At 41.1% G+C, this 21499-nt stretch overlaps 1 protein-coding gene across 2 annotated transcripts in view; it reads left to right on the top strand.

Moving 5' to 3' along the window:
* The window catches only part of pip5k1ca (phosphatidylinositol-4-phosphate 5-kinase, type I, gamma a), a 55243-nt gene extending 33850 nt beyond the window's left edge, over positions 1 to 21393 (top strand). The window contains exons 7-18 of one of the 2 annotated variants that reach the window (XM_084921506.1): positions 530 to 829; positions 1056 to 1264; positions 2371 to 2454; positions 2606 to 2654; positions 4881 to 4965; positions 7198 to 7359; positions 7760 to 7901; positions 8190 to 8222; positions 8466 to 8585; positions 11681 to 11951; positions 16078 to 16167; positions 18316 to 21393. In XM_084921506.1, the coding sequence (XP_084777632.1) occupies positions 530 to 829; positions 1056 to 1264; positions 2371 to 2454; positions 2606 to 2654; positions 4881 to 4965; positions 7198 to 7359; positions 7760 to 7901; positions 8190 to 8222; positions 8466 to 8585; positions 11681 to 11951; positions 16078 to 16167; positions 18316 to 18318 (1548 nt within the window). In that variant the 3' untranslated portion in view covers positions 18319 to 21393. The remainder of the gene's footprint in view (positions 1 to 529; positions 830 to 1055; positions 1265 to 2370; positions 2455 to 2605; positions 2655 to 4880; positions 4966 to 7197; positions 7360 to 7759; positions 7902 to 8189; positions 8223 to 8465; positions 8586 to 11680; positions 11952 to 16077; positions 16168 to 18315) is intronic. The other variant, XM_084921508.1, reaches the window with a different exon arrangement.
* Positions 21394 to 21499: the final 106 nt, after the last annotated feature.

Raw genomic sequence — 21499 nt, 5'->3', positions numbered from 1 at the left:
TTTCTTCTCCTGTGGCTACAGAATCCAGTAACCACTTTCATATACATGACATGGCACTGTGAGAAAAACCTTCATTTCTGTTGGCTCTCTCTGTTATGTAATGGATCCTGGTGCGATCAGGTGGTGAATATGTAACCGTAGCCAAAGTGTGTGTACACTGAGAATCATGTGTTGTTTGTCAGTCAACTGTTTGCGTAACATGTATCAGCTATCCTATTCCTCGTGTATGTTTCGTTCCGTCACGTTCCCATGAGGAGAAAAATGCCTCTTTGTGTTCAGTGGCGTTCCTTTTTGTGCTGTTTTGAAGCTTTTATTTAAACTGAAATGGATATCATTAATCAAAAGCAACAATTTCTGTTCCAGTGTCAGAAACACTGCCTGAAGTCATACAACTTCTAAAAGATATATATATTTTTGTTACATGTGAGCTTACTGTACCTCACACATATTGTATTTCGGCTCAATCCCTCACAGCGTCTCCTTATGGTGTTCATTTCTCATGTTCTCCCTCTTTTCTTCTCATCTCCAGAACTTGAATCAGAACCCTCGCACTTTGCTGCCCAAGTTTTTTGGCCTCTACTGTGTCCAGTCAGGTGGCAAGAACATCCGTGTGGTTGTTATGAACAATGTCCTTCCCCGCGTGGTGCGCATGCACCTCAAGTACGACCTGAAGGGATCCACCTACAAGAGGCGAGCGTCCAAGAAGGAGAGGGAGAAGGCCAGGCCCACCTTCAAAGACCTGGACTTCATGCAAGACTTGCAGGATGGCCTGATGATGGACCAGGACACTTGCAATGCCCTGACCAAGACCCTACAGAGAGACTGCCTGGTGAGAAATATGAATATACAGCTAAATGCAAATACTAGTTTTAGCTTTTTTACTTATGTTTTCTGTTGAGACAGACAGGAGGGGAGGAGATGGTGGTGGAGTTTTATATCCCTCTTGGGGACATGTTAAAATAATAAAAAAATAAAAGCTTTCAGTCAGGATTTAGAAGCTACGTGTCTCATAGGTACTGCACGCTGACAACTATCTTTGCCTGTCCTGTGCTCAGGTGCTGGAAAGCTTCAAGATCATGGACTACAGCCTGCTGCTTGGGGTCCACAACATCGACCAAGCGGAGAGGGAGAGGCAGATGGAGGGCTCCCAGGGTGACAGCGATGAGAAAAGGCCCGTGGCCCAGCAGAAGGCTCTGTACTCCACAGCCATGGAGTCCATCCAGGGGGGAGCTGCCTGCGGAGGGTCTATTGACACAGACGACACGTGAGTTTGGCCAGAGAGGAGAACAGCAGAGGCTTTTGGGAGTGCATGTCTCCGACTTCCCGCATTTATACGAGCTAACAACCTGAAGGATAAATAACAATGTTAGAACTTATTCATCTACCTTTATCTCTTACTCTCCCTCCTAAAGTTATTCTGCTTTCAGTAGTTACGCTTCTTCTCTCTCTTCAGCTCTTTGTTCCCTTTTAATGCTCACACTTGATGCAACACTTTAGTTCCTTCAAATTAAATTTAAACCATTTCAGTGCTTCAATTTCAACTGCTTTCAGCCTGAAAAGATAATTGCATTTTTGGTGCTGCCTCTTAGAGCTTAATATACACAACTTCAGAGAAATTCAAAAGAAATTGAAGAAAATGCAAAACTTCAGATCTTGCCCGTAAAGCAATCTGCGGTTTTGTGTCAGAAGTCCGAATGTTGAGTTCAGTGTAGATTAAAGGTTCAGCAGAGACTAAAGCCCTGCTGACTTGCTAAGATGCAGTTAGCCTTAACAAATCTGAGTATTCATTAAAGTACCCTAATACTCTATAGTCTTAGATTTAAGTAGAAAGAAACCAACATTTCCTGCCTTTATAGATAAATTCTCATAAGCCAAATTTCTGGTAGAAACATCATCTGACTCTGAAATCTCATTAAATCAGATTCTCTGTCACAAGTTTAAAAGGCACTGAAGGTACAGGGTATGAGTGTATTCACATTGCAGAGAAGCACTTATGGGATTATTTAGTCAAAGGTGAATGCCTGGATGCCTGCAGTTACCTGAATGAGCTGTAGGAATAGCCGAAGACTGCAAAGATGAACCAGACCCGATGCTGTCATCCTCTCCACAGCTGGGGTTCACATTTCTGTTCAGTTAAACCCAACCAAGAGTCGTACGGCTTTAAATCTAGATACATTTATTTTGAATAAGTGTTGTAGTTTGATATTAAATGTTGTTTTATTCACAAAGAACACATCCTAAAGCTGACTAATGATGATAAGAAAGAGAAAAATAAATCAAATAAACTCTGTGGAGAAGCTGATGGCTGGAGATTAATGGCACCCAAACCTGCCACATTTCATTTTAGCTTTACTTCTCTTCTCCTTTCAGGATGGGCGGTATCCCCGCCGTTAGCGGAAAAGGAGAAAGGCTTCTTCTCTTCATCGGAATCATCGACATCTTGCAGTCTTACAGGTGATCATCTTAGAAATCAGCCAAACGTCTGTATGATGCTGACATAAATAATGTGTACATGCTGTACACTACTGCCACAATGTTTTGTACTAAAACACCTTTAAGTTCATTAGGTTTATTCATGTTTGCCATGCCAACTTTGTTTTTGCAGGTTAATCAAGAAGCTGGAACACACGTGGAAGGCTTTGGTTCATGATGGGGTGAGTTTTTTAGCTTTTGGGTTTCTTTCCTGAGCTTCGTCATCGTAAGAGGTTTTATTGGCACAAAATGTCAATTTTCTGTCAGCTTACCTGCCTGACTCATTATTTCTCCATCCACATGGCTAAACCTGTAAATCCACACCTATCCCAGACTTTCCATCCGTCTTTCCTTTTATCCGGTTTTGCTTATTAAAGCTTTATTCAAAATAAGTCAATTACTATTTATTTTGAATACATAGAAAGAATTGATTTTTTTAAAATCTCACGCTGTACCACCCAAGTACATTTTGAACTCAATTTTTTTTTTATTATATTTTTTGATGTACTATCAACAAATCCTTATGCTAGTGTATATAATACCAGTATATCTCTGTATGTCAGTTAATGGGCCTCACAGTCTCTTCATCTTTGAATTCAGGTTTTTCAGTCTGTTTGCAACAGGTGTATAAAATCAACCAATCAGCCATTTGTGACGCAATGAAGCGTTGTATTGTAATTTGAATGCCACCGCTTCAACAAGTCAGTCAGTGAAGTTTCTTCCATCCTGAATATTCCACAGCATACTTTAAGTAGTATTATTGCAAACTGGAAACATTTAGGAATCACCGCAAAGTAGTAACAGTGTGGCGGACCCTATAAAGTTACAGGGCAGTGTCACAGAGTGGTGAAGTTTTTTATTTTTCTTTTATTTATTTAACCTTTATTTAACCAGGAGGATCCTATTGAGATTAAAAACCTGTTTCAAGGGAGACCTGGCCAAGATAGGCAGCAGCAAATATCTCACAGTTACTCAATTAAACACAGGCAGCAACAACACACGTGAAAAAATAAATGAAAAATTAAATTAAATAAAGATAGAATTAAATAAAATTCAGTTAAAATGACAAACAATCTAATTGAAACTGTTGCATGTTATGGACTTGGCCTCAGGGACTCTTAGTTTTACTTTAAAAGCACTAAATGAAAGTTCATTCCAAGTCAAGGGTGCTAAATGGACAAAAGCTCTTTTGTGCATAGAAGTCTCAAACATTCTGCTGATTCGATAACATTGAGTCAATACAGAGCTTCAAGCCTCCTCTGGCATTAACATCAGCACAAAAATTGTCCACAGGGAGCTTCATGGCATGGCTTTCCACAGCTGAGAAGCTCCTGTACTGTGTAGCTGATTTGTAGTTTTGTCCTTTGTCCTGTGCTCATGATAGATTATCCTATTATCCTTATGCAGGCCATCCGGGTATATCTTAGCCTTTAGCACACATCCCAAGAACGACACCATGGAGGTACATCTTCAGTCCACTCATATTTTAAAAGTTCAGTAGCTCCGTAATTTCAACATTAATCTGTTGTTTATTGTATGTAAAGTGTTATTTACTAATTTATTTATAAAACCATAGATATATCTCCTCCACTACCACTACTAAAACGGTGTAACTCTGAGAAAAACACTGTCCGTTGCTCATTCTGAAAAATATGTGGGCCTTAAAACTGTAATGCCGTAGAAACACTTTATTATTAGCAAATTGCAACCACATTCATTTAAGTAGCGTTATTTCCATAAACAGAGCCATTAAGATCAGCAGCTGCCTACACACAGTATTTTATATTTTGTTCTGCCAAGTCTGATTTTACAGGGAATCTGATACAGTGCATCACTTGCTGACTTAAACTCAGAAAGATTTACAGCACAAAACAGAAAATCAGTCCCATCAATCTCCCCGCCTCCTTTCTTTACTCCAAGCTCCCACTCCGAAACACTCTCACAAGCGAGACGTGTGGGAGAGCAAACAGCGTCCTGTTCGTCACTGTTGCTGACGACAAAGGATCCTCAGCACGACCTCCGAGCCACACGCAACATTACATATTGAGCAACAGTGATGCTGAAACAAAAAAAGCTAATAACTGAGATTCTCTCTCTTCATTGCTTCTGCCGCCCCTACTGTCCTCTGTCTCAAACCAAACACCAAGTGTCATCTGTCAGTCTGCTGGTGTTGTCTTATCTCCGTCTGCTGAAACATAAATAATGAAGAGTTGGGTCTGTAGCCTCGTCTGACTGTGTTTCTGCGTGTCTGTAGCAGGTGTCGCTCACTCGTGTGGTTTGGCCCAGAGAGAAGAATTACTGAAATGGGTCACTGAAGAACACAGACAGTTTTAATCTACTGCGAGCACCAGTTTGATCATTTTATTCATGCACCATTTGTCTCATTAATCTCTCTGTCTCTCCCTCAGGACACTGTATCGGTCCACCGGCCAGGATTCTATGCCGACAGATTCTTGAAGTTCATGAGCACCACAGTTTTCAAGAAGAGCTCCTGTGAGTTTCATTTAAGAAATTGCCATAGGTAGAGAGAAGGAGAGACACACACCAGGGTTTTGTCGCTTTCAGTGTCGAGTCTTGATAAGAAAAATCAGATACAGCAGCTGAAAGATTTTTTAGTTCATATCATTTTAGGAAAATAGATCTGTTGGATCTCTATTTGCTTTTATTTTCACTGCTTTTAAGCATTTTGTAAAGAGTACACAGGGGTATGTGTATGGGATTTTCAGCCTTGGTTAGCTAAGGTTAGATTTAAGCAGAGGGGTTTGTTAATCAGTTCTAGCTGCTTTGGTGCTAATAAATTTAAAAGCAGGCATACGGGAGGAGTAACAATGAGACGACCTCCAAAACGGGAATGGTTTTACAGGTGGACACCCCTGACATTTTATGCCCCCCTAGTCTTTTCTGACCGTTTCTGACTCTTGGGCCTGAGAGCCCTGTGCTCACTGCCTGGCAATGTGCAGCCTGATTGGCATTTTCCACTGAATACCAGAATTGGCAGGTCCACCCCTGGTGTCCTGTGCTTTTCACAGATGAGAGCAGGTTCACCCTGAGCACATGTGACAGATGTGAAAGGGTCTGCAGAAGCCGTGGAGAATGTTAAACTGCCTGTTCGGGACGGCCTGTTTGGTGGTGGGTCAGTGATGGTCTGGGGAGGCATGTCCATGGAGGGAGATCCGTGATCCATGAGATCCAAGGAGATCTCCGTGGACACCATCCGTCACCTCATTAGGACCGTACTCTAACACTGTCAGGCATGCATACAAGCACTTGAGGTCCATACAAACTACTGAGTACCATTCTGAGTTGCTGCTATGAAATTTCACCAAAATGGACTGCATCATTTTTTTCACTTCGATTTTTGCGATGTCTTTGAATTCAGCCCTATGTAGTAGGGCTGCACGATTTTGTATAAAATGAGAATCACGATTTTTTTGCTTAGAATTGAGATCACGATTCTCTCACGATTTTCTTTTCCAATATAAATATTTATTGCACTTATTAACTGCACATCAACTTCGTAACAGTTGAGACTGAACATAAAAACAATAAATAAACATAAAAACAACAAATGTCTCACATTTTGTCGTTGCCGCAAAATGTTGTACTGCTTGAAACTCCGTCTCCACCATTGCTCGACACTGCGTGTATAGAAGCAGGTAGTGCAACAATAGAAAAATAGTTGCGGGACGGCACTGTGTAGCGTTTGTCTAGGGTGTTGATCATTTTCCTAAATCCCTCGTTTTGCACAGTGTTGATGGGAGCCATATCTTTGGTCAGGTGATAAGTGATAGCCTCCGTAATTTCTTTGTGCCTGCGGGAGTTCGACGTGTATAGGGAAGCGCTGTATAAGGTTCCCGTTATTGATGTTTGGGTGGTTGACCGGGACGGATTTTCTCCTGTCACTTTCTCGTCATCCCTGACGTGCTCTCCGTTGTTTTTTCCCTGCCAATTTTAGCAGCCAGCTTCTGTATCACGTGGTATAAGGCTCCGCCCTTGTCATTTGTTGAGCAGGAAGAGTGAGCGCTTGTTTTCATGCAGATTACGTCCCGGATCAAAATGCGGTACAATCGTCGTCTTTTTTTTCTTTTCTTTTTTTTAAAATCGTTGTCATTTGGAAATGAGATCGCACATAAGTATGAATTGAGATCGCGATTTTCTAACGATTAATCGTGCAGCCCTACTATGTAGGTTGGTAATTTTCATTCCCATCATAGAATGTCACATCATTCTGTGGCAACATAACCCAGTGCCTATCAGTATAGAATCTACCCCACTGAAATATGTGTTTTCAGAGTGTTCCATGTTTTATAAGAGTTTACATTCATTTATATATGTTCAGAAATGGTGTGTAGTCACAATGTTTACTTGAAATCCCAATTTCCTGTTTCCGCTAAACCCAAACAAATTCCTAACCTAAAGTGATTTTCTCAGGAATTAAAAGGGAAAATAAAGAAACAATATAATGGTCACTAAAAACAAACACAGAACAAGTTCCCGAAAAGGTCTTTAAAAAGTAAAAATTCATTTCAGACTTCATACATAGATAGATAGATAGATAGATATAGATATAGATATATACAGAGAGAGAGAGAGAGAGAGAGATCATAAAAACTGTCACTTAAAGGCTGTGTATACTGTAAGCTAAATACCCCAAACTATTAACCCTCAACACAACACACAGGTTCATTACTGTAAATAGAAGCCTTATTGTAAATTACTCCTCAGCTTTGAAGTCCTCTCCGTCAAAGAAGGGTCGTGTGTCCTTGACGGTGCCCAAGTGTGGTGGTCCTGGTGCAGCTTGGTCAGCCAGCCAGCTGCCCTCTGAGAGAGACGAGAATATCTACGACCTGAGAGGAGCTCGCAGCTTCCCAACGCTGGAGGACGAGGGTAAATACACTGCATGCTGTGTGTTATGATAAAATTAACAAAGATGGAACACGGTATATAGTTTTACAACAGCATATTCCATCCATCCATCCTTTCTCTACCATGTATATGTGGCTGGTTGCGGAGGCAGTAGCCTAACAGAGAAACCCAAACTTCACTCTCCCCGAAAAAACCTTCGACTCATCCGGGGGAACACTGAGGTATTCCCAGGCTAGCTGACAGATATAATCTCTCCAGCGTGTCCTGTCTTTGCCCTGGGGCCTCCTCACAGTAGAACATGCTCAGAACACCTCGCCCAGGAGGCATCCAAGGAGGAAAATGCCAAAAAAAAAAGATTGCTGACAGGTGCCAGCTCTCTCCAAGATAAACTGTAATGACTGTACCTGTGTCTGTCCACCAGGGAGACCAGATCTTCTTCCATGTACTCCTCCATCATTCGAGGAGGCCACTACAGCATCAATTGCCACTACGCTCTCCTCCACCACCTCTTTGTCCATTCCTGAGAGATCTCCCTCTGACACGGCCGAACACCCCCGCTACAGGTACTAACACACACACATCTTTTAAAACATTTATATATTAGATGGTCACAGGGAATCCATCTGTTCACTGCCCTTTTAATTATACATGAGCTTATAAATATTAAAGTTCATATATGGGACAGTTAACACTGTAATTAATGGCTTTGTTATGCTTTAGTCTGAAATATAACTGGTTTTATTTCCAAACTCTTATTTCTTAAACTTAAGCTTAAAGTTGTGTTGTCAGAATTCACCAGTGTGAGCCTTAAAGCATGTTGCTCTTACTGACTGTGATTCCTCTGTCTTCAGGAGGCACACCCAGTCGCTTAGCCATGATGGGAGGTGAGTCTGAGTCCAGAGTCACAAAATACATTAGGCAGGATCAGCTCAGCTTGTTTCACAAACACTCACTAGTTGTATGTTTTCATAGCATTAAACACTCCTGGGTGTGGTGGGCGGGTGGCAGAGAAAATCTGATGTCAGTGTGTTTATGACTAAGCCCGTTTTTCCTCCTCGTGTGTGTGTTTTGGCGTTTCATTTCCTCTGCGTGTTTTTCTTTTTATATGAGGCTGCTTGTGTTTTCAGGACCCAGGAGGAGCTGCGTGTGCGTGAGGAGGATCAGCAGACCATCACAGTGGAGGTGGAGCTGAAGAGACATGACAGTGAGCCCACCATCTCTGTTCCTCAGCCCTCACCTGAAATCAGGTACTCCAACAACACAAGGATAAACACTGTGTAAACACAAGTCATCCTCAAACTTAGACTTAAAATCTGATGTTGGAGAGACGAATGCACGTCTTGTCAGTTGATTTACAAGAACAAAACATCAGAAACACACGTGTAACCTGTGTATTCACATAACACTGAGTTTAATTAAATATCCTAAACCTGTGCCAACATCGACTTTTACATCGTTGGTCAGCCAGCTGCAAAACATGTTTAAGATTTTTCGATAGATACCAGGAACCTTTGGAGGAACTTTTGGTGGCACGTTTTACACCGCAGACGTGCTAAAGTGAAAAGGAGCAAAAATGTGATTTACGTGACTCTGAACATGGCGTGTTGGTGCTGGGATTTTCCCACACAAACATCTCTAAGGTTTGCAGAGAATGGTCCAAAAGAAGGGGTGCTTAGTACTAACTGAGCATCATTTATATAGCAAAGTCTACTTTTGCATTCTTGCTGACCGTGTCCATCTCTTTATGACCACAAAGTGACCATCCTCTGATGGCTGCTTCAAGCATCGTGTCACAAAAATCATCTCGATCACCTGTTGAGACTCCAAGCAAAAAAAGAACATGTACTGTACTCAAATAGTCTCCACAGTAAACATATTTTGATGTGGTGGAACGGGAGATTTGCATCATGAATGTGCATCTGCAGCTATGGTGATGGTATCATGTCAATAGGGTTAGAGAATCATAAGGAGTGTTTCTAGCACCTTGTTAAGTCTATGCCATGAAGAATTAGAGGAATTCTGAATTCAAAGGGTGTCCAAGCCAGCCCTAGGAAGGCATATCTAACAATGTGGCCTTTAAGTATATTTACAGGTTTTTATTTTATCCACACTGGTTTATCCATCACATACACACATTAATGGATGCATTGGGGTTCATTTAGAGTTCAGTGTCTTTCCCATGGACACATGCAAACTAGTGCAGCTTAGGGTTCATTATTTCATGGTTCCCATCTTTATTTTATCTGTTGGCCTCACCCAGAGTTAGGGGGCGGCGCGAACCAATGCTTTGGTCTAAAGTGTATTCTTTAAGCAAGCGTTTCTCAGTACCTGTATTTGTATACTTTTAAAAAATATCCTAATTTAAAATAGATAAAAACGATGTAATACAGCTGCCTTCTGGCATGTTGCCATATTAGTCCCACAAAATGCTTAATGATAAATATTTTCCACCATGCACAAAACAGACCATTATGAATAAAAGAAACAAAGTCACAGCCTCTGTCCTTTTCACTGTACACGACAGAAAGACGTGAAAGAAAGAGGCAGCTCTTATCATACATGTGACCCAAATACAGAAAGAGCTAGAACGAGGCTCCTCTATTACCGCAATATGACTCAGTTTGACACCATACTATAAATAACCTGCTGCCTGTGTCTCAGCAGGACTTAGCCAGCTGTTAGGTAAACACACCTCACCTGTCACACACAAACACACACAGTGTGTAGCATGGAACACAGAGAAACACTGAAAGCAGCTTAACCCATTTGTTCATGAGGTCAGGGTTCTCTTGTTATGGGGAAATAAATGCTGCAGGTGAATTTAGGTGCATGCATCTATAGTAATTAGGTTATGAGAGAGTGCCCACATGCATAAATTTACATAAGGAGTGTTTATCTCCTGTTTTTTTTTTTAAATGGGAACATGGGGCAGACACTAAATCCAAAAAACCCAAACATGGGGGAAACAATCAGAAAAAGTAGGGTAGTGGGTCGGGAAGCTTTCATGCCTGAGGCTACCGCCCATAAAGCTGCGATTATCCCACACTTTGTATATTTTAAAATGTTTCTGATTAACTAGATTGGATTGCATGTTAGTTTTAATTTTAAGGTGAAACAAAGAGAGTTAGAGCAATGCTTTATGCCGCTCTGGATTTTGAAAACAAAAAGTAAAAAACTTTCATTTTTACAGACTTAAACAGACGTAATGTAAACACGCTGGAGTTTTCCTGGAGTCAGGTCAGTGGAGATTGGGGTGCGGTCGCCGAGGGAAGCCAACTGAATAATTGGGTTTGATGGTGAGAAGGCAGTGGCTAGACATAAGGCCTGGGGGTCTGGAAAGAGCTGGCGGGGAGGAAGGAAGGGGTGGCGAGAGCAGCCGAGACAGTGATAGGCAAATGGATTAACTGCCTCAATGCTCCTCTGAGCTGCTTCTAACACACCTGCAGCTTTGGAAATGGGTTGGATGGAGGTGAGAAGGCCGACATGAAGTGGAGAAATTGGATATTTAATTAGAAGATGAAAAGAAAAGATAAATATAAGGAGCAATTTGTGAAGAATGCAGGCAGAAAAAACTGTGTAGTGAAAAAAATTGTGTAAAAAAATAAAATAAAAAGAAAGAGGTGGGGTGAAATGGGCTGAGACAAACTGAGTAAAGGAGCAGCTTTTTGCATGGCAACAATCATCCCGTCCCCCCTCGTTTGTTCAGCCATTCAGTTCTTCACTTGGAGATGCCAAGTCTCCTTATTTTTTGCTTGCTTGGCCTGCTGCCGGGCTTTTCCTCTGGTGGAGCTAAGCTCAAACACAGAAGCTGAGAAAGCAATGTGGATGTGCCTAAATCCTTCCTAATAGTCGATGATCTGGCCAGGAACAATAAAGGATTGTGGCAGCACACAGCCAGCTGGCAAATCTTTAAGCTTAAGCATCTAAACCACAAACACCCCCACCGCACATATACGCACAGCTGTTGAATTTTCTCTAATAGCTTGGTCCCACTCTTCTGCCCTGCTGCTGGAAAGTGGCTTATGGCAAGTGACCCAATTAATGGCTCTTAACGGCTGTGTGTCTGTGTGTAGGTGGATGTGCAGGCAGATTTGTTTCTGCTCTTGTTAAAATACATTAATACATAAAGTGAGGTGAATTGAACAGGATGCAACATTTTTATAAATACCTGAAACTGTGTGCTGCACTTTGACCACATAGTTACGCTCTTCTTGAATCAAAGTAATCCAGTTGTGCTTGTCTGCATACATATAAAATAACTATTAATAGCTAATTTAATGCTGCCAATTGGAGACTCTGCCTGCATTAATTTTCTAACAATACAACATTCGTTTTTCCACAGTGACGTTCAGGAAGTAGCCGGCGCAGACGCTCTAGACGGTGCCGCAGCAGAACCTTCAGGCTCTTCGTCAGCACCTGAAGCTGCCTCCTCCGCATCCTCGTCTGCCCTAGCTGCTTCCTCCTCCCCGGGGCCACCCGAAGAGGCCACATACAGCCCAAAGGAGGCGGTGGCGGTGGAAGCAGACAGGGCCAGCCAGGTGTCCGGTTCAGGGTGCACCAGTCAGGCTTCGGTTGATGACGACGACGATGTGCCAATCACAGATATCTACTTTGTAAGTACAAACATACCATCGGACATGTGCAGCAAACACAAAGCAGCAGCTTTCATCACTTCTCTAATCTTTTAGTTTGGCTTTGTTTTTTTTAGCCATCACATCATCACGTATATCCAGTCAGGGTCGGTGTATCTTAACTGAATAGACTGAATTGTTTGACGCTGTCCTACAGATGCGCTAACACGTAGACTACAGGAAAGGAGCGGAGGATCAGGCTGGTACGGGAAAAAGAGTGTGCGCAGCTCTTGTTTGCAGTGTGTGGTGCTTTCAGCTAATCGAAATGTTTTGGGAAACATTTTGCTTTCCTGCTGGAGGCAAGTTATAAGACTGATATCTGTTATCCTGTTTTTAATGCTCAGCTTAGTCTGTTGGCAGGTAGATTAGCGTTTAGATGTGAGAGTCGAGTCACTCTTCTCATCTACCTCTTAGCAAGAGGCATATTTCCCAAAATGTTTTCTTTAAACACAGGTGTGCGCTTTGGTTTGGAGTGTTTGCTGAGTGAAATAAGAATGTATACCTTCAATTTGTTGCTCCTGTCTCAAATGATCTCGAGCCAACCTTCAGACACAAACTCACAGGATTTTTCTAAATAACATTTAAAGCTTTTTTTTCCCCCATTTGCATCTGCTCAGTCTCAGTACTGTCAGATATTATTGTGCTAGCAGTTTACCCAAAAGCGTAGCTATAAATGAATGTATGAGCATCGGGTGAAGGAGAGCAGAGCTAGTGATCACAGTTACAGATAGAAACGTTCTCACTTGGCCTGTCAGGAATTAAACACCTTCTAATGTGGCTTTGAGAAACTTTAATGACCAACAGGTTAGTCTGTGAGCTCCCTCAGTAATTTAACAGCCTTCTCATCTACCCGGCTGTGGCTGACGCCCATTACAAGCTTCAAAAGCAAGAGATCCTCTCTCTGTGCACAGCAGCAGGGGGTCTGTAGCACTGCGTGACAAAAAGTGACACCACACACATCCTGAAGTGTAACTACAAAGAAGCATGCCACAGGCAGAGCGCTCAGAAGGGACTTCATGGAGTGGCAAAGAGCTTGTTGTCCTATTAGCTGCTGATGAAATGCCAACAACACAAACTACAGTATAAAAGGAGTACGGGCAAGTGTGTTTAGACTGGATTTGTACCACAATACTCAGTTTAGCCTTTCGTCTTTTTGTGCTCTCCCCTCGCTCTGAAGAATAAATTGGATTTCTGCATGATTGCCCAAAATGCTTGTTCCAATCTTAAACACTTCAGGTGCTGCTCCGGTTCATTCACACATGAAGAGCAAGACACATGTTTCGGAAATTATTTCTCAGAGGTTTCAAATGAAATTATTAACATGCTACAATCTGGAGCAGTGTTTAAATGCCTAATGTCTAAAATGAAATCAAATGAAATCAAAATTTATTTCTATAGCATAATAATTATTATTATTGAATTATAATACAACAAAGTTGACCAAAGTGCTTCACGGTCGGTCAGAGCAATAGCATAAGACAGAATAAAAAACAGTTAAAAGGAGGGCAGGAAACAATATGGGTAAACAGCATAACTAGCCATGAAATAACAAACTAGTTTGAATCAAAAGCCAGACAAAATAATACGTTTTAAGACACAATTTAAAAGACTGGATGGACTCTGAGGACGGAATATAAGGAGGGAGGTTATTCCAGAGTCTGGGTGCTACGATAGCAAAGGCCCGATCACCTCAGGACCTCAGATGAGACCTCGGTTGCGTCAGGAGCATTTGATTGGAAGACCTATGTCCTCTATTAGGAATATACAAATGGAGGAGTTCGTATAGATAGCTGGGAGCCAAATTGTTTAGAATTTTAAAGGTAAATTGATACAATGCAAGTTGGCTAAAACTGGTGTGATGTGATCATAATTTCTAGTGTCAGTTAAGAGGATTTTGAACTAACTGGAGCCGGTGACTAGAAGAATATGGGAGGCCCGAGTAGAGAGAATTACAGTAGTCCAATTTGGAAGTGATAAAAGCATGAATGAGCTTTTCAAGGTCCTTCAAGGGAAGGCATGGCTTTGCTTTAGATAGATCAAGATCACACTCAGGTCTGTTGGGACTGCAGAAAACATCACTCCTATAAAAAATATCTCTTTAATCTGACTTTCTGCACATTTCGGTTTGCTTATTTTAACACCACCAAATTATGGGAACGGTTTTTACTCGAGAAAATCAATATGAATTAGATTTCAGTGCTTGTGAGATTTGTTCCATCATTTCTGTAAGGGGGAGCGAATTGTGATGCATAAAAACCCAGTTTATCATCCCAAGACTCTGTTTAATAGTCTATCAAGCTGCTGGAACAATTTAATGGTTTTAAATTGTAGATTTTCCAGAGATGGAAATTAAGTATATGTCTGAATTTTGAAGATTTGTCAGCATTTAAGCTTGTGTATTTCCCCATTAAAAAAAACAGCACAGCTGCGAGACTGAAAAGAAGGGATTGATTGGGAGTTTAGTTTTTAGGATTCACATCCGTACTCACATCATATGTTTGTTTCTCTTCTTTTGCCCACTCTCATTTCTGTTGCCTCTCATGTCCACCCCATTAACCCGTTACACCTCTTCGCTCAAACGTTCAGTTTTTTGCCATTCCCTTTCCACCTCACATCCTTTGTTTACTCCCTCCATGCTCTCTCTCTTATTTCACATGTTCTCATTATTGTGATTTTCTTCAGAAGCCATAATGAAAGTGGCGAGATGGTGTTGTTGTATGCAAGCGGGAAATGAAAACAGAGGCGGCAGCCAAACACGTGAATCTAGCTGTGACCATCGACTTATCCAGTGTATCCGTGCCTTTTCCATTTTCACCCCAGCATGCTTCCTTTTTTTATCGTCAGTGTTTTATTTTGAGTTTCCCTCCTCGCCCCGTGTCCCCCTCCACCCTATTTTCAGCTTTTCATCTGTCTTTGTTTGTCCATCTGTCATGTACCTCTGCTGTTGTCAGTTTCCTGATGGGAGGACCTGGGTGGTCTCTCCTTTCCGACAAAGGAGGAAATGCCAGTCTGGTCAGCCAGTAAGTGAGATATAAGTTAGACAGCAGTGGCCTTGTAACAGTAGCTGTTCCCGTTGTTAGGCTATATTTGATTGCAGTGTTGAGAGGAAACAAGGTTTTTTGGATTGTTGTGATTCTTGTGATTTATCAACTGATTGTGTTGTTTTGTGATCATGTTGAAACTAAAGAACAAAACCTGTTCACAGCAGGTTAAAAAAGTGACAGGAAGCTTCTTATTGACAGTTTCTTTTATATTCATCTTCTTTTGAGTATTTGTTTCCTCACTCACTGACTGCTTGCTTTATTTCTCTTTGCACCTGTGTAGTTAGTGTGTTTATTGCAATGTGCTGAGCTTTGTGTGTGCGTAAATATACACGTGCAAGCGTGTGAGTGTGTGACATCCACCTCCATCCCTGTTACCTGTTGCCATGTTGCAGCGGCTTCCCTATCTTAAAGGGCTGGTACCCCGAGAATGATAATGGCGAGACTTTTTAGAGACTCTAAACAACACTGAGTTCAAACGAACAACAACAACACATAAAACAAAAGGCATGTTTGCTTGTTGGAAAAGGGGAAAAAGACATCTTGTTCCCTTGCTTTCCTTTGACGAGGATGCTTTCTGTGTCTGTGTCTGAATGTCCCGGCATCCTGGCTACCCCCCCGCTCGCCATTCCCATCTCCTCCTTCTCGCTCCTCATACTTCCCGCTTGGATGATTTAGCAACTCATCCCTTGCTTTGCTCCCCAGGACTTAGTCCAAATGTTACAAAACACCAAGACATGTGATTCAGGCACACATCACTGAGGTTCATCTTTATATTTACATGTTTACAGCATTTTTTTGGTTTGTTTTTGTATAAGATATTAACATCATGTTCAATTCAGCCAGGATGAACACATCCTTCCAAACACTTTCAACGTTCACACTCTCCAGTATGTCTCAACAACATTCCTCCTTAATGCATCCCTAATTTTCATTTCCTGTCTTGTCTTTTCTCCTGTGATCTCCTGTGTCTTTCTCTCCTGCCTGCCCCTGCTGCTTGTCTCTGTGCCTCTGGCCTTTCCTCTGTCCCTCTGGCCCCCTCTGCTGTGGTGGGTGTGTAAAAACAGCCTCCAGAGGACAGGACCTGGGTGTACTCTCCGCTACACTATGGCTCAGAGTCTAAGGCCCTGCCAGATGGGGATTGGGAAAGAGAGACAGTAAGTGAGATGCATCGGACTAAAATATGAAGCACAGAAAGTTCCCCCCAGAAGTGGAATGAAATTTGTTCGGGACCATGTTTGGGTTTGTTCTTAGGGAAGGATGAGCTGTAACGCTACACTCTGCACGAAGCTGCTACAGTAAATGTAGGCAAAGCTTCTCAGGTCCCAAAGTCCATTACTATTTCAAGAGTACGCTCGGTCTGCGTCCAGAAACCCACTCCTACATTACAGCATTCATTGTTCATTGACAAACGGGTGGAAATGGTCATCGACTGCCTCTGTGATCATTTAGTCCACGACCAGCCATCCCGCGTCCCTCCAACAACAAGCTGCTCAGACTTTAACACACACATCCATCGGCTCATGTGTCACCAGACCGCCATGGCTCATTCTGCTTAAGCCGTTTAGACTAACCTGACAAGTTGCAATTTATTGAACATCAAAACCCGGTTTCTAGTTATTCAGTCAGTCGGAGGCAATGTGATGAGTTCTTTTGAGTTTATGAGGAACGAGTTTATTTTCTGGTTTAAGTTTATATTTAAATACTACCGAATTTAACAGTTATGTAAATTAGACAAATAAGTCACTCAAACTTATGCAAATTTAAAGTCAGAATGGCGTTTAGGTCACTTTAGTTTGGGTTTGTTAACTTTACGAGGTGTTTGTGAGCCAGTCTACTTTGTTAATGTCGCTTTAATGCAAAAGCGACATTAATCTGTTTTTTCCCAACTCATTTTGTTTTTCCATCTGCTTCTCATGCTAGACCTTTCTTTACTAGGTAGCCCCCCCCCCCAAAAAAATGAGAAAACATAAACAAATCTACTATTTTTAAAAAAGGCAGAAAACAAAAATCAACAGCTCATACAACGCAGAGCTCCACTTTCTTATTGTAAACGTAAGATGTCAGTATAATTTGGCCAATTACACTCCATCAGTGTGACATCATCATGTGACTAGAGTCATGTGACTGAAAATGCAGCATCATTGTCTAATGAAGAGCAGCAATGCTCGAATGACAGATTTTGACCCCATCAGCTGCATATAAAGCCTCAGTCATACCTAGAGCCTAAAGACCAGTCAGCGAATCCCTGGCAACAAGCAGTCGCTAGGGGAAATTCAGCTCAGTTCAATTCAGTTTAACAGTCTGCCAAAAAAGTTTATCCCCAATTAGTTGATGAGGGGTTGCTGAAGGTTGCTAGCACTAAGTGAAATAAGGTGTTGCACTGAAAACTGTGTGATTGCGTTGATCATTAGCAGATTCCAGAAATCACCTGTAGTTTGCAGCAAAGACGCCGGCATGTGTGAAAACAGTCGCCAGCTGCTCGCTGAGTGGTCGTGAAACTGCGAAAAGTCCGATGCAAGACGGAAATGGAGACTCTTTGTTGTCAAAGTTGCACATTTGGAAGCATTTTGTTTGTAGCAATATGAAGCAATTTTTAAACTGAAGGCGAACTTTCTCCGTTTCTCGTTGGATCTCGTTTTTTCAAATTTCACTACTGTTCAGCTTCACAATTTACATGCAAGTGAGCGTCTCCTATGCAAACTATGGGCAACCATGGCAATCTACTACCAACCACAGCAATCACAAGGAGGTTTTCAGTATCCTCTTCGCTGCAGATTTCACCTTCCAGCAGCCAGTCACCAACCGGTCATAATTATAATAATCCAGAAAGGTTATGTCATTGGTAAACAAACAAACTAACAAAAAAACAGCTGTTTCAAACTTTAAAACTTGTACGTCAGCTGGTGAGCAACATGAGCTAAAGAGTAGAAAGTGTTCATAGTTTGATTGGGATTGTTTAGACAGTCCAGGTAAAAAAGTGTGGTTTCTAGAAGATACAAGAAATTTTACTATATGTGGGATTATTGCTGGAAAATCAGACTAATCAGAGCCTGTAAAAAGTATTTTTTTTATTTTTTATTTTTTTACACCTGCCTTTACCTGCTGTTAAGGAACTCTGCCTGAGCTCACTGTCCTGGCTTCCTGTTTGCTTTTCATCTGTAGCTGCACTTTGATTTGATGGCTCGGTGTTTATTTATCATTTCCAAATAATTAATGAGAGTTTACAGGCTGTACACCCAGGGGGGAAATGAAACATTTTCACTCTTCTGAATGCATTAACTCAGTCTGTCTGTCTCCCACAGTAAATCCTGTTTTCTGGCAGACAGGAGTGAACGTCTCAGCGGAGAGGACTCATCAGTCTGAAGTCCAGACCTCAGTGGCAGCAGCGCGATCTCTGTCTGAACCAGGATTTAAAAACATGCATACAGAAACACACTGAGAGGAAAAAGTGACTGTACCAGAGTACCAGAGGGAGAAAAAACCCTGACAGTGATGATATCACTGGTTTGCAACCATCCCTGCCTTTCACCCTTTGACAAATGAAATTTATTACATCAGTTTAATAAATAATTGTATATGTGACATAGTGCGCATAAGGCTGTATGTAGTCTTGTATGTGTGACATACCCAAAAGACCACGATAACCTACTTTTTGTTCTGTTTCACACTAACACAGCCCTCCAACCGACTCTTTCCCGACGAATCTCTGAAAGTCATTTTTATTCGTGATATCCTTTATGTTGCAAAGCGGATTTCTCTACAAGTCACACATACTAGCCAGCAGTCATCTCCTGGGTTCTGTGATCAAACAAAACCACAAGAAGCTCATTAAAACATTGATCCATGACACAAATACGGGTTAAAAAAATGCTAAATTGAGTGGATGGTCCTTATAGAAATGTACCTGTAAGTTTTAAAGTATTAAAGTTTTCCATTTTTAAGCAACTGTTCATCTTTTGTAGCGAGGCTTTAATGAAGCTATATTAATGCTACTACTGCCTTCGGTTCTCAATAAAGAAAATGAATGGCACATCCAGAACTAGGAGCATATAAAGTAGTTTCTCCTAGTAAGGAAACCTAATTTGAAGAAAAATGAAATTAAACTCGTTAATCTTAAAATTATCTCCAGTGCAATTACCTTAGACTGGAACATATCAGTCATCCTGTGACTGCACTGGCTGCTGTGTTTCCAACCAGTTTGAAGGAAATCTCCAGCTCAGTGGTAGTAATTGCTGCCAGTATGGTGCCCATTTCCACTATGCCACTGCTGTTGAAGTTAATTAGCTGTGTCTGCTTTTCCATGATAATCTTACCAGAGGTCATAATCACAAAATTCAGAACAGTTTGATGCTAAAAGATTTTTGCAAAACCAAGTGTGCAAAGTACATCTTACTAGGCAGCCACCATAGCCTAACATAACTTGGATAAATAGAGCTTTTTCTTCTTTTTTTCCCCTGAGTCAGTGGATTACTCTTCTGTATCCCGTGATGTTGGAGGGCTCGCAGGACAGGAGTTACAGTGAAAACCACTTTAAGCCAATCAAAGCAGAACATCCAGATATCTCTGTCATCCTTTAAAGTAGTGAAAATATGCAGTTTAACTTTAAAAAAAGCAAAAACATATTCATCTACAGCATTATTAAAACTTAAGTCCTGTTGTTATATTTTCATTTCTAAACTTTTCTTCAGCTGTTTTTGCTACTGTGAACTTTTATTTATTTGTCTGTTTGTATTTGATTGTAATATTCACGACTGGTACTTTTCACTCATTTTTTTTTTTTTTATCTATTTGCATCCAAAGACTTTTAGTTTTTGTTTTGCTCATTTTCTTCACTGCGGTATTTTGTGGTATTTTGTTCTCTTTTTCACGCGTTGTCTAATTCAGTGTTGTTTTCCACTACACCACATGTTGTTCCAATAGCTGAGGGTGATGACTCTTGCCTTCAAAATAGAAGGCGTCAATTACAACACTAAGGCAGCAGACATTGTCATTAGAGTAATTTTCACGTCTACACAATGTCTTCCAGTGTTGCCCTGCTTTCGGACCGACGCACAGGGATCATTTGTAACAGTAGAATCAGCATATCAGTTACTTTTTCTACATCACCTCCTCACGTCAAGAAATTGGGGAAACTTTCCAATGTTTGTAGATGTAGAGCACCAGTTGTAGTGTTTGCGGTCGATATCGTAGCTGTTACCTGTATATTCCAGTGAACGCAGTGCGTGTTGGCTTGGTGAGACACAGCAGTTTGTGAATGGGTTGAATGTCGTTTGCACTCATTAAAAGGACCTGAAGACGAACTAGTGGTAGAGGCCAAATAAACACTCGTCACATTATCCAGAAGTCATATTTTCGAGTTCTTAGATAAGAGTCTCTGCTCACACATGCTGATATTTGGACAGTATTTATTTTAGGATTGTGTGTTTGTGTGTGTGTGTGCACATGTGTCTGTGACATCAATCACAGTCATTGTACATTTAGTGTTTACTGTAGTCTCTCTGTGGCTGACATCTTAAAGACTTAAAGATTTGGAGGTTTTTGGGTTTTTTTTAAACTAACTACAGGCAGTTTCTTCGGTTCGTTGGTACCTTTTTACGTGTGTTTGTGTGTAAGGGAGGTTACATCAATGTCAGGTGTTGTAAAATAAGAATCGGTTTGTTCTCATGACGTGCAGTGGCCAGTTGTAATCAGTTTGCTGTTGTTCATCAGATGAAGACCATAGCAGCAATATTTTGTACAGTTTAGCTTTTACGTTAATTGCCTTATTAGGAAATTTTACATATAGGTCTGTTGTTTATATTTTTTTCCACTTGTGCTGTAATATTTATTTTTCTTTCTCATAGTTGTGCTCCTGAGAATGTGTACATAAAACTATAAATACATATATAAAGATATACAAATATATTTTCCATTTGAATCGGGAAAATATTATTTTTATTTGGTTTCATTTTTGCTGCTGGGCAAGAAATGATTGCAATCTACATGATTTTACTGTACCATATTCTTCAGTGTGTTTATTGAGATGCAGCTGCTGTATATTTATGGTTTGCAAACCACGGCTGTGTCTTTGTATGATATCCAAAACCGAAAGATTTGTGGGGTTTAATGTACATGCAGATCAATAGGGATTCTTCCAACTGTTCAGCTGTGTTGTGTGTGTTTTCAAATCCCTGTGTGCCCTCATCCAATAGGGAGAGTCCTTTACAGAGACATAGCATGATATCAAAATGAATATGCATATCAGAAATGTGTATTTATGTATATCTGTGTAAATTCATCTATTTATACATGAGGATAAATAGATGACTGTGTGTGCGTGTGTTTGGACTCAATCAGAATGAATACGAAATAAAGCAGTTCTATGAATTGTTGTCCATGGAGATGATGTGTTTTAGTTGGTTCTTTGTTGGGTGGTTTTTCTTCTTTTGGCGGCTCTGTTTGACTACATTGGATCATCTGCCTCCATGTCACCATAACCATAGCATC

This window comes from Perissodus microlepis, chromosome 23 (assembly GCF_051167445.1).
Source record: "Perissodus microlepis isolate ML-2025 ecotype Zambia chromosome 23, ASM5116744v1, whole genome shotgun sequence".
NCBI classification, from domain to species: Eukaryota; Metazoa; Chordata; class Actinopteri; order Cichliformes; family Cichlidae; genus Perissodus; species Perissodus microlepis.
The sequence above is the reverse complement of the archived record's forward strand: the minus strand, read 5'-3'. Positions and strand labels throughout refer to the sequence as shown.